The following is a 21009-nucleotide window of genomic DNA, read 5'->3' as shown; positions in this document are numbered from 1 at the left end:
GTGGCAGTCTCAAGGAATATATGGGGACGGCAGTGAGCAGTACAATGCCCCTCACTATCACCAGCTGTCAAATGTGCAGAAAATAGTGTCGTAATCCTAAAGTCAGGTTCAGACCCACAATCCCACACAGTTCCTGGGAAATGACAGAGCAGCTGGCTGCTTAATCCCAAATTGGGTCTGAACGTGCCCTTAGGAATATGTCACCTTCCAAACACCTATATAAAGTGCAAAATGGAAGGCCAATTTTCTATTGCAAATTCTTAACATGGAACTGACATCCCACTTTAGAGATTCAAGTAGGTAGGTGGTTATTGTAGAAAGGGATAGGCGATGTTCATTCTGCAGTAATACTTCTTACCTGTCTATTGGCGCCTTGAATATGTGAAAAAGATGAACTGTGCAGTGTCAACTTTGGTTGTCAGCTAAAGCTGGCAGTCCTGGCTTCCCATGCACTTGCTAGTGATGAATGAAGGTACATGGATGATGGTGAGTTATGTTACCCCAGTACAGCCAATCAATGGACGAAGATGGTCACCGAGTAGAAGAGGAAAGCAGGATGGTTAGGGAAGTGCTGCAGGCTTTAGGCTACATACACACATGCAATGGTTCATGTACGATAATTGGCTCAGCTGATATCGAACGAGAATCTTGGATGTGTACAGTGCTCGTTGTCCATTGTCCGAACAACCATCCTGGCACCTCCACGGACGATGGATGACGAACGATCATTCTCCCCCTCCCCTCTCCATAGAGCAGAACGGTGCTATATGTACAGTACTCCTTCATGCATCGTGCAGTCGTTTGTCATTGGATCAAAGGATTGTTCCAAAGACAATTACTGCACGTGTGTACATAGCCTTAGCTCTCACCAACATGACTTTTTCTTCCACCTTTCCTTTTACATATTTACTTACGATTCACACATTCCAGTTGGCTGCAGGGCAGTGAGTGTTGTAATTGTGTAAGATTTAGTACAGGGGTGGCTGCTAGGTCTGTGCATTCTTAAGCCCCAAGGCCTTGCAAATGCCATGGTAGCTGGATGTGATCACCAGGAAGTGAGAGCCAGTTTATGAAACCAAGATAGCAGCTCAGTCCAAGTAAAGCCAGTAAAACCATGGCAGTGAGAAAGTTGTCCCTGGACTGTTAAATTTATTTCCTGTGTCTGATTGGATTTGTTCAGTCCAGGTGGGAAGTCCTATTTGAATGTTATACATGTGGTACCCTGTGTTGCACAATAGGTCAGCCAGCCAGTGCTTCAGGTGCTGTTCTGCAGGGAACCTACACACCTGTTATAAGCCTATCAGTGCCACCTAAAACATAATACTTATTTTCTGCCACAAAATGCTTTTGGCATCATGTATCCAACTTCCTTTATAGTTGTTTTAATATTGTATAAATGATTACGGGGCTGCATTTTTATTTGTCTGTTAAATCTGCCTGAAGTATATTTCTAAAACAATTCAATAGTTTTACCCAATACCCCAAAAGCTCCAAGTCTCATACTTTTTTGTCCAAGCAGTCTACAGTTAAAGTGGAACTAAGAGTACAAAAAATGTCAGTTGTGCACTGTCACCCTATAAGACAGGACAAAAGGGCTGTGACCCTATTGGACAGGACAGAGAAAAAGACAAACAAAGCTCAACTAAAGCTAACACCTGTTAATCAATTACAACATTTTTTTCATTTAAAAAGGATTACATCACATGAATGTAATTTTCTCAGACCTTTAACTGCCACTTTTGCTAGACAGCCTAGTCTGTTACAGGAAGTTGAAATATAACGGATCTACAGGTGGTGTGGTAGTTGAGTGGCACTTAGGAGATCAGGGCCTGCAGTGATCAGGGTTCAGTGTTATTTAGGACACTATCTGCATGAAGTTTGTATGTTCCCCTTGTGATTTTGTGTACGTTTCCTCCCACATCCCAAAAAAACATGCTTCTTGATTAATTGGCTTCCCACTAAACTGGCCCTGTACAATGTTAGAGACATATTATTTATATAGCACCATCATCTCCTGTGGCACAGTACAGAGTGAAATATTGACAATTGGGATACCAATACCAAGATACAGCAAAACATACAGCAAGACACATAGGCTAGAGGACACTACCCTTGAGAGCTTACAATCTAGAGCAATGTTTCTCAACTTTTTTATCTTGGGGCAGCTCCTTGAAATAACTTTTAGGATGTCAGGGAACCCCTGCTAAATTTACTGTATTATATCCACCATAGTGCACTCGCTAAAGCTCCAGCCTAGGCTCAACCTCCTGCTATCCCAGTGGTCTCTGGGCTTCACCTGCCACCCCCACAGAGATTTGCTTGGGATCCCAAGACCTGTAATGGCTTCATCTGCCAGCGCAGTCAACAATTCCATGTTTGCCCTTGAATTCTTCATCGATTCTAGAGAAGCTGGTAATTTCATCTCAGCTACCCTTGTCAAGGAATGTGCTTGGCTTTGTACCCCTACAGTGGATGGTCCCCTTCTGTCATGTGGACTTCCAGACTAGACCCATAATTTTAACTAGACCATAATTTTTCTTGTTTTTCCTCAGTTCTGCTCTGCAGTCATCCTTCAACAGCAATGCCCAGTGTTGGACCGGTCTATTCCAGAGGTATTGGCTTGGGGACCCCTGTGTTAATTCAAATGCCTGACCAAGTTCACAACTCTCAGGCCTTTTGCTCTCCCCACTCCTGGGGCTGCTCTGTCCACCACTGGCCAGTATAAGGATTTCCGGGATGTCGTCTCCAAGCAAAAGGCCAAGCAGCTAGCTACCCAATGGTCCTGTGATTGTGCGATAGGCCTCATTACTTATTCCACACCTTTCAGAGGTTGGGTATACCCCCTCAGTCTCCCTGTGACCCAGTCTATGAGCAAATATATCAAGAAAAATCTGCAGAGGGTATTTATATGTAAGTTCTCTTCCACCCGGCTAGTCCAGGATTCTTCTTTGTCCAGGATAAAAATTGAACTCTCTAGGCCAGTATTGACAACCGCGCTCTAAATTCCAACACCATATAGAACCGTTCTCCACTGCTGCTCATTCCTAAACTCTTGATCCACAGGTTCTCCGTGATGCACAGGTCTTCACCAAACTAGACCTCCAAGGTGCTTATAATCTAATTTGGATCAAGGAGGGGGATGAATGAAAAAAGGCATTTAATACAAGAGATTGGCATTATGAGTATCTGGTGATGCCCTTCGGTCTCGCTAATGCCCCAGCTGTTTTCTAACACTTTGTTATAGATGTGTTTCATGACCTTTCATACATCTGCATTGTCATTTATATGGATGACATTCTGATTTTCTCTCCAGACTTGCCTACCCATAGATGAAATGTCTGTTTGGTCTTACAACAGCTCAGAGACAATAGACTACACAAAGGCAGAGAAGGGACTGTTCTAACTCCCACATGTGCCCTACAGTACTTCTCAGGAGAGTCCTACTATGGATCCCAGGAACCAACTATTACCATCAGTTTATCAGGGATTTCTCCACCCTGGTAGCTCCCATCACTGCACTGACCCAGAAGGATTCTGACTCTAGGAACTGGCCCTCGGAGGCTGTTGAGGCTTTTCAAACCATGAAACAAGCTTTTCTTTCTGGCCCAGCTCTAGTTAGGCTAGAAAGAAAAAATAGAAAAAAAAATCAGAAAATAGTAGCTTACCTGTTCCAGGACTGTCCAGTATTGTCAGTTTACCTTTCTTTAATATTTTCTTTTTTTTACCTGGTGATTCTACCCGTTCTCTGAGTTTTGGCCCTAGGGTGATAACACTTCCTGGCAGCTCTTTAAACAAATGCAGCATTTTTACACTTGCATGCTTTCTGTGTTCCAACATTATATACCAACACAAAGTCTTATTGCTCCTATGCTCTTTTCTTTGTGGCTTACATTAGCATGTTTGCCAATAAATGAAGGCACCCCTTTGATTATGTCTATTCTAATGTATATTCTAATATTTTTCCTATGCATTCTGAGCTATACCTACTGGTGTACTGTCCCGAGGATCACGGCTGTGGATAGACTTTTGGAGATAGACTGAACTGGCCACACACTGAACTTTTTTATCTGCATTCCCATATCAAATATCTTATTAACTCTATAATATGTAGGGTGGGAAGGTGTGTAAGAGCTGGTCTAGAACAGTAGTTGCCACCACTTTCAAAAACTCAGGACTGCGCATCTGTGGGGAGTCGTGTGTAACTGAAAGGGGAAGACACTTCCCCTAGAGTGACGTCATTATCCCAAAACCAGCCCACTCCAGAGACACAACCCGCCAACCGCCCTGAGTCTGCGATTAATATGGGGGACATGGTCTGCGGCACTGGCCAGTGCGCCCCCCAGTGGGGTCCTTCTCCTGACCCACCAAAATTTTCTCACAGACCACCAGTGGCAACCACTGGTCTAGAGCATCCAGTAATTAGATTCTCCCAGAGGAGGAGAGGGATATGATCGTCGAGGACAGAGGGGACTTTGTTAGGGATTTGACTCCGTCAGGAGTAGTCATAATTTATAGCAAGTTTAAGGACACTTTGCAAGAGCATCTAAAAAAATTTCCTGGAAAGAAAAATTATGAGTAAGGATTTTAAACACTTGAATTTTCTTTGTGTTACTTGTATTATTTTAAAGATAGTGAAAGAGACTCTCAAAAGCAATTTATTCATAATATTCTGTTATTAAGCACTCAAAAAACCTGTGCCTAAGTATTTAATAATTATTTGCTGGGAAATAGCTCTGGGGGGCCAATTGAGACTGACCCAAATATATTGCCATTGTGAAGAAGGACACTTTAAGCTTCGCTTTGAGCTATCGGTAATAGTCACCATTCATTTACGTTATATACTGGAATTCTCAATTCCTCCATTAAACCAGGTATGTTATGCCAATACACAAAGCCACTGTCAGTTCTAAAGTACTGCAGAAATGCAATTTCTCTGGTTCGAAAGTACAATGCCTTTGTTCCTTTTTTCAAGTAAGTTTTTCTCACGCAGTCTTGATCCTAGGAGTTCTGAAGCCTTGTTCGATAGTCCCAAATCATGTGCCAAATCACTCATGCTGATCAAATCCCCTACGAACAGAGTCCTCTTCAATTTCAAACTCTTCATCTAGACTAGCATACTCTATGTTACATTTATTTTTCTTGTTATATCCTGAAGTTTTCACTATACAAAAGTAACAGTCACTGAAATGATCTCCTGGCTCCCGCCAAACTCTAGGTATACCAAATGGCATCGTATCACGTGTTACCTTTGTCCACATCCGTAAACCCTCGACACACTTTTCTCACACCTTATGAGGGGCCCAAGACTGATCACCAAGTTTAACTTTGAAATATGCCAAATAGGCTTGCTCTACAAATGTGCTGATGTTCGCACTTTGACTGGAAATTCTGAAACTGCCACAAATACAACAAAATGAATCAGGGTTGTTTAGGCACTTACGATTAGAAACAGCAGAGCCAGACACTATCTGAAAGAAAGGAAATACGTCTGTAAGTAAAGAATAACATTTTGCTTATTCACTACATAGAGCAGTGCACAAGCTCTGACCACACTGTCTTGCGTGTAAATGAATAGCTTATACAGATCCACGTTACAGTAATTGCATTAATTTAAACGGTAGAGAAAAAACCTGATGTTATAGAAGAAAATGAACTGCACTTTCAGAATCAGCATACCTATTTTAGAGTAAATAAGTTTAAGAATTTAAGTCAACAAAAATGTTGTTCAAACTTGTTCCCCAGTGTAGTAAAAAATGGTGGGCATGTGACAATTCAGTTTAAAGTATCAAGCAGTCAAACAAAAAATATAGTACAATATAAGTACATAAATATTACATAGATTGCATTTAGCGTTGTTCTTTTTTATTTATTTTCATGTCGTTTTATGTGGAAAAAAATCATTTTGCACTGACAATTAAAATAGGTAGGTTGTAATCAATTTTTAAAAGCTATATTATTTTGATTTAGAATGCTGAGGGAAATGTCCCGCTTGAAATTAACTCTCAGTAGTCCTGTATGTCTCCAGCACAGATGGCAAGAAGGGCTTTTTCGTAGTGTCCTGATGCATAATTCTAAAAAAAAAGAAACATACAAGAGAATTAGGATTATCCTTTGCACACATTTTTTTTCATATTTTTGTATCTGTATATTTGTATTTACTTTCTTGACATCACTTAACCAGTAAAACTAATGTCATGTTTTGAGTGCTTGGGAGTCATGGACATCACCCTGCACTTACATACAATGAAGTAGAGAACAAGGTTGAAATCCTCGCCTAATTGCTGCTCTTTGCATCATTGGGAACCTCCCACTGCCAAAGGAACCCTAAAGTGGGAGAATATCCTGTACTTCATGTGACCTAACTGAAAACAGAGTAAGTTAAAAAAAAAGTAAAACAAATTTACAAAAAACTTGTAGTTACTTTGGATTGGTAAAAAGCTGTTAATAATGTATATGGAATACTTTTTCTTTTGAACTAAATACATGTCCATATGAAAACAAAGTTTTTCATACAATTATAATATTTGACATTGTTTTTTAATATTTTTGGGAGACTCGTCTCCGCACATGTAGACATGTAGGCTTTACGTGGCATTCTAGTGAACTATAAGTCCCTGAAGGACTATTATCAGTCCCTCTACAATTAATACCCACCTAACCCTACCAGTGGGTCTGCGAAAGCAGGGTGCAGCGGATTACCCAGTATCTGGAGGATTCCAGTATGCCGTGTTTATCCTCAGAAGATGCAGCAGCTCTGCAGGACAGAATTCCTCAGTGCGATTAAAAGCACCCCTACTGGTAAATCGCCGGGACTGGACAATTTTACATTACCGTACTACAAGATATTTAATGAACAGCTTGTGCATCCCTTTCTAAAAGCTTTCGAATCATTATACCAGGGGGGCTTTTCTCTCCCGATTCTCACAGAGCCCATATTTCAGCTATCGCCAAAGAAGGAAATGAGTGCTCTTCCTGCATAAATTATAGAGTGATATCCCTATTGAACCAGGACCTCAAATTATTTACTAAAATTCTGGCAACCAGACTCCAAATGATTATTTGCAAAATTATACACCCGGACCAGGTTTGTTTTGTCCCCTCTAGAGAGGTGAGAGACAATACTACCAGGGTATTGGATTGGATCTATGCTGCGGGCCAGTCCCGGGCTCTGGCATGTCTCTTGTCGACCGACGCGGAAAAAGCATTTGATAGAGTGGACTGGCAGTTTATGAATCCCACGTTGGCTCATGTTGGGATTGGAGAACATATGCTAGCCTGGATAGGTTCACTGTACTCACAACCTTCTGCGTCAGTGCGAGTAAATGAATTCCTGTCGGAGCCCCTGACGATTGCTAATGGCACTAGGCAGAGCTGTCCCCTTTCTCCCCTGATCTTTATCCTAACTCTAGAACCCTATGTCATGTTTGGTCCTCTGGTGATATCAAGGGGCTGCAGTTAGGGGCAGAGAGCAAAAGGTTGCTGTTTTTGCTTACGACCTGATTTTTCTGGTCTCCTCACCTGTGGTTTCCCTACCTAACCTCCTGAACGCGCTAAAGAAATATGGGGAGTTATCTAATTTCCTGGTAAACCACTCAAAGAATGCTGCCCTGAATTTACCTTTAGACACGGCACTTCGTGCATAGTTAGCCCAAAATTTTCATTTTAAGTGGGAATCAGTGGCCATCAAGTTCCTTGGTGTTATGATTTATGTTGGGTTGAATCAACTATTTTCCTGGAACTTTGCTCCTTTGTTGCAGAAAATTGCAGTGACCTGGAGCGTTGGCTTTCCCGGTCATTTAAGTTGCTAGGGCACATTCAGGTAATAAAGAAGAATGTTCTGCCCAGAATTTTGTATCTATTCCAGGCCCTTCCCATACGAATCCGTTTCCTTTTTTAAATAATTACACTCTAAAATTTTTAGTTTTATTTGGGGGAGAAAAAGCTTGCAGACAAAAAAAATCTGCAGACAGCTGCTGTACAGACACAAACGAGTAGGTGGCCTGGGAGTCCCCATCATCTCTCTGTATTATGCAGCATCTCACTTGGTGCATGTACTGGACTGGTGCACCCACTCAAAACAATGGGTGGCTCTGGAACAGAGCTATAGTAATGTCCCGTTGCATTTACTGCCCTGGACAGTACAACTGGCTCAGGATGCAGATAGGAATCATCCACCCATCCAAGCCACTTTTACATGTTCCCAGCCCTCTGACACCGGTGTTAGGAAACCCAGCATTTACTTCAGGACTGGATGTTAGAAATGTCAAGGGACTTTGGGAGAAAGGGTTAGTACGGGCACAAGACTTTATTAGGGGGACGGTATGGTTCTTTTTGGCAGATCTCCAAGGCCCCTCTTTGGCCTTTTAGTTGGATTTCTAGAGGACGGCACACATTTTTTGAAATCCCTACCTGGTTCATCAGATCTTAACTGATCGCTCACAGAGTTTGACCGCCTATGTCTGGGGTCGGGAGATATACAGCATGCCCTTTCTAAAATTTATCTTATGCTTAAAGTCCCAGACAATTTCACACTGATTTTCCTGAGGCTTTGGGAGACGGACTTGAATATACACTTTACACCGTCCTAAAGGGAACAAGTGCTATTATCGGTTTACAAAGGTTTGCTTAGTAGCAATATGGAGGAGGTTGGCTACAAGATACTGTCAAGATGGTATAGAACCCCTGACAAATTGCATACTATGTTTCCTTCGGAATCCGATCAAAGCTAAAGATGTAGTCCCATAAAGGGACTATGCTCCATATATTCTGGGAATGCCCGAGCCTGAGAACCTTCTGGTTGGGTGTTAGGGACGTTTGCCAAAAGATGTCCCTTAGGCCTATTCCTGATGACCCGGTCTTCTTCCTGTTGAATTTGAATGATTGGCCCCAGAAGGTCTATAACAAATCCGTAGTGAAACATTTAGTAACTGCCACCGAGGCCTGTGTTGCTAGAATGTGAAGGAGTGGCACCCCACCTTTCCTGGGTATGTGGATACTTAAGGTCAATGAAATCCAAAACATGGAAGATCTCACTGCTGGTCTTTATCACAGGCCGGAGAAGTTTACTGAGACATGGGCCCCCTGGATCATGTTCCAAGAGATGGAGGAATATAAGAGTTTGTTGGAGCCCTAAGCTATGTATTGGAGTATAGAGTTTTCTTTTGGTCAATGATTAGGACAGGTCCTTGCAGAAGGATGTCATCCTCCCGAGTTCATTTGTCTTTGGCTCTATGGTGGTCTGCTCTGTTGTATACTTTCCCTTATTCTTCTCATACTTGACAATTGTTATCCAACATTTGTGTTTTGTCGTGAATGAACTGCTTAATAATGCTCATATCATTTCCTTTTTATGTATCCATGCTTTGTTTATTGTTTCTGCATAGTTTATAGTGTAGTAGAGAACTAAAAGAAACCTATAAATTTTTATGTGACCTCAGTGTCTAAAATACACCATATGGTATCTGAAGCACTGATAATAAAAATGCAGACACTCTTGAAATGCAAACAGGAAAACTATGTGTCCTTTGGAATTCCTTTTGTTAATTCTTTTTTTAATCTGGGCCTATATGCACATTGGACATCCAAGACAATGTAATTCTCTTTATTTATAAAGGAAGTAATTAACTCAAATAAACAGTGCTATGGAAGTTTAGAAGGGTTTCCATCCCTGTGTTTGTTAATCATCCACACTTTTGTCTTGCTAAACTGTCTAGGACAGTTTTTCACAATTTATTAATCCCTGAAGAACCTGTGAAATCATTGGGGAATTGGTGGCCATTTGAAGGAATTCCCTAATTCCGGTACCCAATAGAAAACATAATTGTGAGCTTACCTTAATGTCATGGAAGAGGGATTTTCCATATCTCTCCTTGTATCTCTGCCTTATGGTCATCAGATCAATTTCACTTCTGGCTACAAGAGTCCTTATAATTGTTTTATTGTGGAAACCAAAATCCTAGACCGAAAAATGAAAACTCTATTAGTATACACTTTACTACTTTACTAGATATGAAATGATATAAGAGTTATAGAAAAGTTAAATCCTAGAGAAAGCTTTTTACATATATACAACATGTAATGGCATACAATATTGATCCTCATTGTAATAACCTGTACTAATTATTGAATCATTTTAAAGAATGTACTCAACCACAAGGTGTCAGCAAAGTACAAGTAAAAATAGTCCACTGTGCAACAAAAGTGTGCAAACTTCAAATTGTTTTCCAAAGAAGTAGAGAACCATGTACAACAAGGATAATATTACTGCATGCATATCAACTTATACCATTAATATAACTGAGTGATTAAAAAGCAGATTCTCACAAAGTTCTCTCTGCAGCTTTGTTTTGTTTGTTTGGTTGGTTGGCTATTTTTGTTCATTTTAGTACTGTTGTATGGTTGCATCACTGCGATGATAAATGTCCAATTTTTTACCATTGAGCTGACAGTATGGCAGCTTTTTCAATAAGCCTCAGGTGACTTTATTAGTGTTAGTCTTTACATTCTTCTTGCTTTCATTATGCTCCGTCTTGCTGCTGGATTTAAGAAAAATACTTCCAGGTATGGGGAACATGCAATTTATAACTCTCTCAGCTGACTGATGTTTGGTGATTGGCTGCATGGCACCTAACATTGTCATATCGGGGCAGGAAGAGAGTCATCAGTCCTGTATAAGATTAAAGTTGTAGGATGGAGCTTACAAGATGTTCCCTTTATTTGCTTCAGGGAGCCCAATAAAGAAATAAGAGAGCAAAAGGAAGGGGAGAATGTACAGCTAAGGTAAATCTGATACTTTGACCAGCATTTTCAAAATACAGCTTGACTCTAAGTGACTCATACACAGTTGTTTTGAATGTACACAAATCTTGAATGTAGCATGGGTGCAACAATTAAAACTTTCAAACAATGACTTACATGAATTGCTGAGTAAAGTCTGTATGCAAAATATGATGGTTTGTCTCGAACACAGGACACTGCAGAAATCAGAAAAAACATGGTATGTAAGCAGAAAAAAATTGCTTTCATTAATATGAACTCTTTTTTTATTTATGATGGAAAGAATAAAGTATAGAAAAGAAATTAAAAAACAAACTAACCAATACCAATACCAATACTATGTAATACAAATGAAATTGAAAACAAAAGATAAACTTCACATTCATCATATTCTAATTATATATAAACTGTTTGAATGACTTTGTATTGGAACTTGAAAGCATAGCAATACCTATGTCTTTTTTCATGTTTTATTTATTTCTTTTTTCAAACCAATAACAGAGGAATTTGTAAACCATCAATTACAACATAGTAGAAAATATCAACACAAGTGAACCAACATACCATATACTAACAAATTAACAATACTGAGATACATCATTGAGCTAACATTAGTTATCAGTTATCGTGCAGTTACATTCGCATAAACAAAATCATACAATGGAGGATACATTAGAAAACCATCATTATTCTGCATAAAATGCTTTACAAAACTACAGGTGGATCATTATCCAGTAACCTGGTGAAATACCAGGAAATCTGCAAGTAGCCAGTGGTAGCATATTTATATATGACTCCCATAACTCAAAGAAATGTTGTGTCTTTAGATCTTTGTGAATTGAAACTTCTAACCAGTCGATTTGGAAGACGTGTCTAAGCTTTTTTAAGAATAAATGCAAAGTAGGAGGGTCTGCACTTGTCCATTTATGTAAAATCGCCTTCTTGGCAACCATTAATATGATTGCGAGGAGTCTGCCGCATCCTCTGGCTACCCGGATCTGTTTAGACAATACTCCAAACAGGGCCCAGGTTGGAGTAAGTGGGAGATATGTTACTAGGTGGTTCAGTGCAAAACGCACCACCTGCCTCCAAAATCTTTTAACTAGGGGACAACCCCAAAACATATGAAATAAATCCACGTCAACTATACCACATTTCAAACAATGGGGTGTCCCACTCAAACCCAATAAATAGGAACGGTGTAGAGAAACATGGGCACCATGAAAAGATTTGAACACCATTTCTCTGTACATTGAGGAGGGGATCGCCCTCCAAGCTCCACGATAGTCAGACAGAATTTCTGTTGGAGACCTAGTCCAAAGAAACTCATGCCATCTACTTAAACCTGTGCTCCTCTCCTCATAATTAAGTATGGGTTTATAGGCCAAATAAACTGCCGTTATAGCTCTCTTTTCTGGATTTGGCTTAAACAGCAATTTATCCAGAGCATTGATCCAATCTTTATCCGAAAATCTCTGATATTGTGGAGACAAATGAGCAGATTTGATGGTAGCCAAAAACCTCCCTTTCTAAAAAAGGGTAAAGAGACACTGCAGCTGCGTAGGAAATTGGCTTCTTAGGGTATTAGTAAAAGATTTAATCGTCAGTTGTCATATCACCCTTCTCTCCTCAACCGATCTGCCCTGGATTTCCAATGGCAAATATGGGTTATCAGAAGGGGAAGGGTAGAGCCACTATTTAATTGAAAAAATCCCCTTATCTTGTGCCACGCTTGCCAGCCTCAGTTTAAAAGTATTGTAATCACCTCAGCTGGGAGCAGCTCCCTGTGCAGATGTAGCATATATTTAAGAGTGTATTTTGGGAGCATTTGCTGCTCCAAAAACGTGTCAGTGTAGTGGTTTGTATCATGTAGCCAATCCCTGAGATATCTCGTAAGAGTAGACCAATTATACATTTCTACATCAGGAAAATTAACCCCTTCATTTTTAACAGATTGGTGCATAATATACATACTAACTTGTGCTCTCTTGCTTCCCCAAACAAGGAAACAAAATAATCTATAGAATTCTTTAAGATCTGGTTGACGGAGCAGAATTGGTAACATTTGAATAGTGTACAAAAGCTTAGGAAACAAAATCATTTTAATCAAGCTCACTCTACCCAGATAGGAAAGAGTAAATGAGGACCGTTTTTTCAATTGAGTCTTACCAGCCCGCCACAACCGTTTGACATTAGCATCGTATAATTTAGATTTTTTTTGGTGATTTGGACTCCCAGGTATTGCAGTTTCTCCTTGCACCAGACCACCGGTTATAGAGAACCCCAAACAGGTCTAACACAATTAGTCAGGTACAGGGCTTTAGATTTATCCAAATTAATAGAGTATCCAGAGACCGAGCCATACCGGGTAAAAAGATTCAAAATAGCCGGGAGGCTAGTCCTTAGGGTTAGTAATATAAAGTAGTAAATTATCTGCAAATGCCATTATTTTTACCCTCTTGGTATCCATTAGGATACCCACAAAGTCGGGGGAACATTTAAGAAGTCTCAGCAATGGATCTAAAGCCAGAATAAATAGCAGTGGCGAAAGTGGGCATCCCCGGCGTGTACCTCTGCTCATCTCTACTGGGGAATACAGGAAACCAATAATTAACAGTCAGGTTTGCGGTAGACTATAGAAATATTGGATAAAGGTTGAAAAGGTATGGCCAAACGCCTGTTTAGCCAAAACTGCTTGCAAAAGTGGCCATTCTACCTTATCAAATGCCTTTTCAGCATCCAAACTTAATAACATTGTTTTAGGGGAGTTAGGAGCGGATGCAGCAACTGTTGCTGCTATTGCTGTACGGACACCTATAGTAGAAAGTTTGCCCTGGACAAATCCCAGTTGGTGTTCAGTAAGCTGGGAGGGCAAAAAATTTTGGAGCCTATTGGCCATTACCTTCGCCAAATTCCTATAATCACAATTCAAAAGCAATATTGGTCTATAGGATGAGACCGAGGTTAGATCCCGACGTTCTTTGGGAATAAGTATCGAGTGGGCTTCGTTAAACTCAGGAAATGGAGATTGTTGTAGGAAGATAGTGTTATAAACCTCGGTCAGGAGGAGTGTTACTTCCTCCTGGAGTAATTTTTAAAATTCAGCTGCATAGCCGTCAAGGCCAGGGGTTTTATGATTGGCCATAGACGTAATTGTCTTTTAAACCTCTTCCAGTGAAATTGGTTTATTAAGAGCTTCCCTATCCTCCGAACCTAGTTTAGGGAGCCTAGCCTTAGTCAGCAAATCATTCAATAGCAACAGCTGCGCTGATTGAGCTGAATAAAGTTGTGTATAGTAGTTCTCAAAAATTTCTATAATCTCCCTTGAAGAATTATGAGTTACTCGGGACATGGGATCAACTATCTTTAAAATTTGACGTTTGGGTCCCAATGGGTTTTCACATAGTTTGTGAAATCCGGTGATCTGATTAAGTATGTTGGAAACCTCCATTGAAATGTCCTATTAATGCCTTGGGGAAGATCTAAAATCAAAACAACAGGAGCATGGTGGGATATAGGAAATCCGCCATTAACGTGTCAGAAACTCTAGAGTAGAGAGATTCATCAATTAGAATATAATCAATTCTTGAAAAAGACAAATGGGATTTAGAATGACAGGTGTAGCTTTTTTCATCAGGGTTAAGGAGCCGCCAAGCATCCACCAAAGTAGTCTGAGTCAATAAACGCTGGAGTGCCCCTGAAGTAATGCCTGGTGTACTATGAGCTAGACTAGAGCGGTCTAAGGCAGGATCAACTATGGCAATAAAACCACTGGCCACTATCAAATTTGGATAGTTTTCTTCAAGAAATTTTTGTGTGAGAGATGCGTAAAATGAATTGAATTGCCTGTAGGGGCATAAATGAAACATATTGTGTACCTTTGTCCTGCCAGTTCCAACACTACTATTGCATATCTACTCTCTTCGTCCAATAGCGTAGTAATAACCTTATGGGAAAGATTTCCACTCCTCTTTTCTTAGTGACAAAGGGGTGGCAATTGTGTCCCCAATCCAAGTGTCACGCATAGTTGCAATGTCACCTGTTTTCCGGTGAGTTTCCTGCAGAAACACAGTATCAGGTTTTCTATGTTTTAAATGTGTCAGTACTTTTTTTACGTTTTTGGGGCCTGTTAAAACCAGCCACATTCCAGGATATCAAGCGTAAATTAGTTTGAGAACTGGTCACTATGTGGGGAGAAATACGTGGCAGGGATGTCATGGTGGTAACCAAGACAGAAAACAACCAGCACATCAATGTCAAAAAAAGAGCAAACCCAATCCCAGCCTGTAGGGGTCACTCAAATCCTCTGACAAATCAGTAGTCATTCTGCACAAATATTACAAAAGTACAAAATCTGTATCTGCTAACATAAAACACCTGAAGTGCAATAATCACATTTACTTCACATTTACTTATATTCCAATTCCCCTGTTTTAAATATATAAACTCAAACCTCTGCCATCTATTCCAGGCAGTAGGGTGAACTCTGACAAAATTTCCAAAATTTTTTGTGTTCAACAATAAAATACACTGAAAGAAAATAGTCCTTCAGATAAAACACAGTTATGCAGGTCAAAATAGTATGAAACAAAAGCATGCTATACGGGGTTTCCATCATGCTTAAATAACCATCAAGAGCCATACCGTTAAATATAGGAGAAAGAGAAGAAGGAAAAAAAAAAAAAATGAAAAAATAATACCAGCGTTTAGTGTTCATCATATATCTTACGTTTCCTGGGAATTGCGGCGGTCCTGATTAATAAAGTCCATCGCAAGTTGAGGGTCTTCAAACAACTTATTTTCACCTTCCCATTGTAATCTAAGTTTTGCCGGGTACAATAAAGCAAAACACATTCTTTTTCAGCGAGGAAGCGTTACAAACTGTTTGCGTCTTTGGGCTACTGATGGGGAGAAGTCCTGAAATATTAAAAGTTTGTCCTCACCCACTTTTAGGTCACGGTGCTTGCGATATGCTGATAGCTGCGATTCCTTATCCAGTGCATGGAAAAACTTTGCAATCACTGGCCTAGGCCTCTGGTTATGTGTGGGGCACTCAGGACCTACTCGATTAACCCTTTCCAAGGCCTGCAGGGTCAGAGATGTAAGGTTAAGCGCCAATGGCATATCAATCATGATTTATTTATTTAGATCCTGCCTTTTCCAAGATTCCAGAATGCCAATTATGTGTAGATTGGAGCGCCTGTTTTTCTAGATCTTCTGCTTTTTCTTCTAATGAAGAGACCAGCTTTGTGTGAGTGATAAGTTTGCCTTGTGTTTTTAGTGCTTGGTCCTCAAGTTCACTCCCCCTGTGTTCCAATTCCGCTATACGTGCAATATTGGAGGCAATGGTTGCCAGTGCTGTTTCAAATGTGGCCTGGAGCGTGGAGAACTTTTTATCAAAGTATGGTGTAAGAGATGTTATCACCTCCACTGCTGTGGCATTGGGCACTGATGAAGACATGGATGCCTCAGGATCAGAGGTAGACAGGCCTTGTGAGTGTTGCATAGGCAATAATTCAGGTGATAGTGGGGAAAGCGTTAAAGAGGACACACTAGATTTCTGAAGACCCTTTGATTTTGATTTGGATTGTTGCTTGTGAAGTGCTGTGGCTGAGAGTTTCCCCATATATTTATACATGGTGGAAATATTGCAGTGGTGGCCAGTTCAGCCCAATACGAGATGCAAATTCAGGAAGGTGCAAAAATAATATTGCAGGAACCAATTAGGTCCAATACAAAATACAAAAAAGAAGAGAAAAAATATTTGTTGACACAGTAGTGTATAGGCCACCATGGCCTTGTACTGCATACAGATACAAATTTAAAAAAAAAAAAATTCCAAGCACAATGGTGTATAGGCCAATTAAGCTTAGTGCAAGATACAGATGCAAATTTCAATAGCAGCCATCACAGTATGGGGGTCGGCTTGATATACAACACAAATGTGAGTTTCCGTCGCTTGCAGCAATTGCCTATCTCAATAACTTGCAGGCACAGTGGTGTGCAGGCCGATTCAACCTAACACAGGGTACAGATGCAGATTTCAAAGAATATTTGCTAGCACAGTGGTCTATAGGCCCATGCAACTTAATGCTGGATACAGATATAGATTCCTAAAGATTTTCAAGCACATTGATGTATAGGCCAATTAAGCTTGATACAGGATACAGATGTCAATTTCAGTAGCAGCAATCACAGTATGGGGGCCAAATTGGTTTGATATACAACACAGATGCGAGTTTCCGTCGCTTACAAGTACAGCAATATTAAATCCAATGCAATCTAGCACAGGGCACAAAGACAGGCTTCCCACGTTTGCAAGCTCAGCGCTCAAAGTTGAAAGTGAAGGGCTAGCAGTTCCCAGGAAAAGCATCTATGAAGTCCCAGATAGTAACTAGAGCCCTCCACAGCCACAATGCCACTCAAGCTTAAGGGGAATCTCCAGCACTCATCCTTCCATCCGTGTCCCAGGATTACCAGAAAGCACTTCTGAAGTGTGTTTAGCCGGGTCCTCTGTCCCTCTGTAATGTTATGGCCATTTTTTCCCTGGTAGGATGTAGCAAAGCTGGGCAGGCAAGATGGCTCCTGCCACGTGGCCTGCAGCGTGTGCACGGGTCCCCTGCTCCAGGTGTGTGGCGAGCGGCAGTCTTCTCACTCTCCCCTGCCCCCACCGCCGCTCGGTCCCCAGGGAGTGTAAGAGGCTCTTCCGTGCCTCAGAAGAACCGGTATAGGGATACTGCAAAGCCGTTATCGCTATTACCCTGGGGAGCCAGGGTATAACGCGTCCGCCACGGTCGGATCCGCCCCCGGAAGTGAATACCTATGTCTTAATGGGTTATCCATCCTTTATATAGCTTCCCTTACTTATTAAGTTTGGTTTACATTGATGTTTTAAAAAAAAAAATAACTGAAACAATAGCAGGGGTCCTCATGTTAAAAAGGTAGAGAAACATATTGCTAAGAAAGCAGTTTTTCGTAGATGAGCAGTTATAAGGGTGAAAAACTGTCAGTGTGAACTTAACTAAAAACATCCCTGCCAGGCAAAACAGACTAATCAAATAACCCCTGGCCTGCTGATTGGATAATAAAGGCACACCTACACACTCAAAAGGCTATTCTCCAACCAGTCTGTTCTCCAAAACCAGTTTTAGGTGGGGGGCAAAGTGGCCAACTGTCCAGGGCCCCAATTACCAGAATGGCAGGCGATGTAAGAAGTTTGGTGCTCTGCATTGGTAACCCCCCATTCATTGTTACTCAAGGCCCAATTTTGTCTAATACTGTCCCTGCTGTTCTCATATCTAGCCATAATATTGACTTTCAGAAAATGATCTGGGGCTGGCCGTGGATGATTCATTTTTGCTTCCTTTTAGCAGGCCAGGTCCCTGTCCTCTATGCACTAAGCACTCACAGGAAATGTGTCAGAATCTCTGGTGAAAATAGTTTCTATACCTTCAAATATCTTTCATGTATATAGAATAGGACAGGAAGATCATTTTCTCCATGGTAACACTGTGGACAATAGGCAGCTCGAAGGATGATGAAGCTGCTTTAGAACAGGGGCGGTAGCATTTATGTACAATGTCCTTTTTACAGTAATATATTCACCCTCAAGCATTGTGAAGAATTATACATAATATCATATTCTCAGGAGAAAATTGCATTTACAATAGAATTTTCTATATACAAATAGGCAAATATAGTCTGAAAGTCATTTCAATGATCTCTTCATACGGATGTAGAATCTTTCACACCTAGATATATTTCATAAAATGTGCATATTTATGTGTTTATATTTCTAGAGTCAGAGCATTATTATTGAGAAACTCCAAGTATAAAAACAGATGTTCAGAAATGGTGAAAATAAATAAAATATCTTGGGGGTTAGAGGGGGCATGACCTACCCCCTGGGGGAATGTTAGAACCCGGTTAGAACCCGGAATGTTAGAACCCGGCATATAGTACTTCTGGATTGAATGCCACTCTCATGTCAGTCTATGGGGAGGGACTGGAAGAGGTATAATATGAAAGAAATGCGTGGTATTTATACCATATTGTGCTTCGCAGGATAAATGCATATCATAATTAAACATAATGTAATATTTTATAATCTGTATATTAGCAAAACCCAGCTTTCACAGTATAGGGAGGCCAGATATCTTACAGATTTTTTAAAAGTGTTTGTAAAGTTAATGCATACACAGAGATTGCTTTGTAATAGGATTTCCCATCCTTTATTCAAGTGGAAAATGGAGAGGAGGCAGAGATTTTAATTCAAAGATTGTCAGTGCACTTGTGATTTTCTGATCTAAATTTCAGTGCTTTGGTTTCAAAGTGTTCAAATATCAAAATGTTCTTTTGGAGAACTGGAGTCTTTATCCCCATAGTAATGTGAAGTATACTTTAAATTCACAAAACTAACATATCAGGATAAGGATAGTTATTTAAAAAAAAAATGAAATTTGAAAATAACAGTCACATGATAAGGCTTAGGCTGGTTGGAAAACTTTTCAGATGTAGACATTTTAATTTATTATGCACCTCTATTATTATTATTATTATTATTATTATTAATAATAATAATAATAATAATAATAATATTAAATATTTACATTATATCAACATTTATATTGCACTGACATACCTGCATATTTATATTGCATACCCATCACTGGCCCTCAGAAGAGCTCAATCACAATCAATTGTCTCTATCAAAGTCACAGTCTAATAACCTAAGTAAGACTAATTTTTGGGGTAATTAACCTTTCAGTATTTACACCATGTTATTTAATACAGAAATATATAAGAATGACACATAACAGTAATTTACCTATGGCCAAGAGGAGCTGCTGGAAGTAACCATCGTAACACTCTTCAATAGCTGCCGCTATGTCTTGGCCAGAAATATTTTGGAATTCCTGAAAAACTTAGAACACAATTATAACAACATACATTGTTCCCTTATCATGGGTACCTATTTTCCCCTAATAAATTTAACTTTTAATATAATATTTTTAAGCCATGTAATAAGCATTGTTTATAAACTCCTTCTTTTTCTACCCCCAATGTAAAAGAATGTCACTGTGGGTAGTTGTAAAGTGCTGCATTTGCAGCCGTAGCATGTACCAGAGATCTCTGTACACAATGAGAGAACACTCCAGAGTGGTGTGGCTTAAAGTGAATTAGTATGGTGAAATACATGATGCCAAGTTCAGAGGTTTCTTGGGATCATGTACCTCAGATTTCCCTGAAAAAAAGCTAAGTTAATAAGATTTTTTTATTTGTGATCCAGGCTCGGGGTGTCCTGGAAGGAATGGGTGGGCCAGGCACTCCTCCCTTTTTCTAGGGCAGGAAATAATGGCTCTGGAGCACCTGGCCATGAATACAAACTCGCCTTTGTATCAGGGAGAAGTTGTAGCCTGATGCCAGGTGTCTCAGGTGGTAAGGCTGTGTGTAGCCTGTGGCTGGGAGAGCCTAAGAGGTCACCCAAAGTCTAGGTCTGTGGGACCAATACCCTCAGTGGGTGTATCAGTCTGAGTGCAAGCTGTGAAGTTTAACGGAGCAGAACTGGTAAGTCAATGTTGTTTGGAGTTCAAAACTGAAGTGCGAAAGCTGAAGTGAACAAGTGTGACTTGTGAGTACTAGGACCAAACTTTCTTTTGCCAACCATGTGGGAATTAAAGCTGATGTAAGCTAATTTTGTTCTGTTGGACAAGCCATTTTGTATTATGTCTATGTTGAATGGAAGTCCAAATAATCAGACTTTTCTGAAGCACTACATTGTCCTGCGATGAGCTGATCCCTCAAATATCACAGTGGGTACCAATCAAACCACTGTGCAGTATGATCAAACCACCCATAGGAGCCACAGGGAGCAGGAGAAGGTAATTAGATAATAGAATAGTGTTCTAATAAAGACAAATTTATTCATTAATTGGTGTTAGCACATAACTGGAAACTGCCACGTATCTGCCATATGTATGTATGTATGTACATGCTTGATACCATATAGCACTGACATACTAACATACCAAAACCTATGTATATTTTGGGGCCCTATATTGAGGATAATTATTACTATAGTATTGCTGTACTTTCAGATCCTATTTTGGGGTATGCTTGTACATGTTCTTTTTCCTAAGACACATTCCTTTTTTGAATTCAGTACAAATATTTGAACATATTTTATATTGCTAATTATAATAGGTATTTTTAGAGTTATTTTTTAAAAACAAA

The 21009-nt window shown here is 40.1% G+C and overlaps 1 protein-coding gene across 2 annotated transcripts in view; it reads right to left on the bottom strand.

The window, feature by feature from the left end:
• Positions 1-5719: 5719 nt before the first annotated feature.
• ANXA10 (annexin A10) overlaps positions 5720-21009 on the bottom strand; it is a 29011-nt gene continuing 13721 nt past the window's right edge. For both annotated transcript variants that reach the window (XM_072407121.1, XM_072407120.1), the window contains exons 9-12: positions 19604-19699; positions 10915-10973; positions 9833-9955; positions 5720-6071 (exon numbers count right to left, since the gene is read on the bottom strand). In XM_072407121.1, the coding sequence (XP_072263222.1) occupies positions 6003-6071; positions 9833-9955; positions 10915-10973; positions 19604-19699 (347 nt within the window). In that variant the 3' untranslated portion in view covers positions 5720-6002. The remainder of the gene's footprint in view (positions 6072-9832; positions 9956-10914; positions 10974-19603; positions 19700-21009) is intronic.

This window comes from Pyxicephalus adspersus, chromosome 3 (genome assembly GCF_032062135.1).
Source record: "Pyxicephalus adspersus chromosome 3, UCB_Pads_2.0, whole genome shotgun sequence".
In the NCBI taxonomy this organism is placed as follows: domain Eukaryota; kingdom Metazoa; phylum Chordata; class Amphibia; order Anura; family Pyxicephalidae; genus Pyxicephalus; species Pyxicephalus adspersus.
The sequence above is the reverse complement of the archived record's forward strand: the minus strand, read 5'-3'. Positions and strand labels throughout refer to the sequence as shown.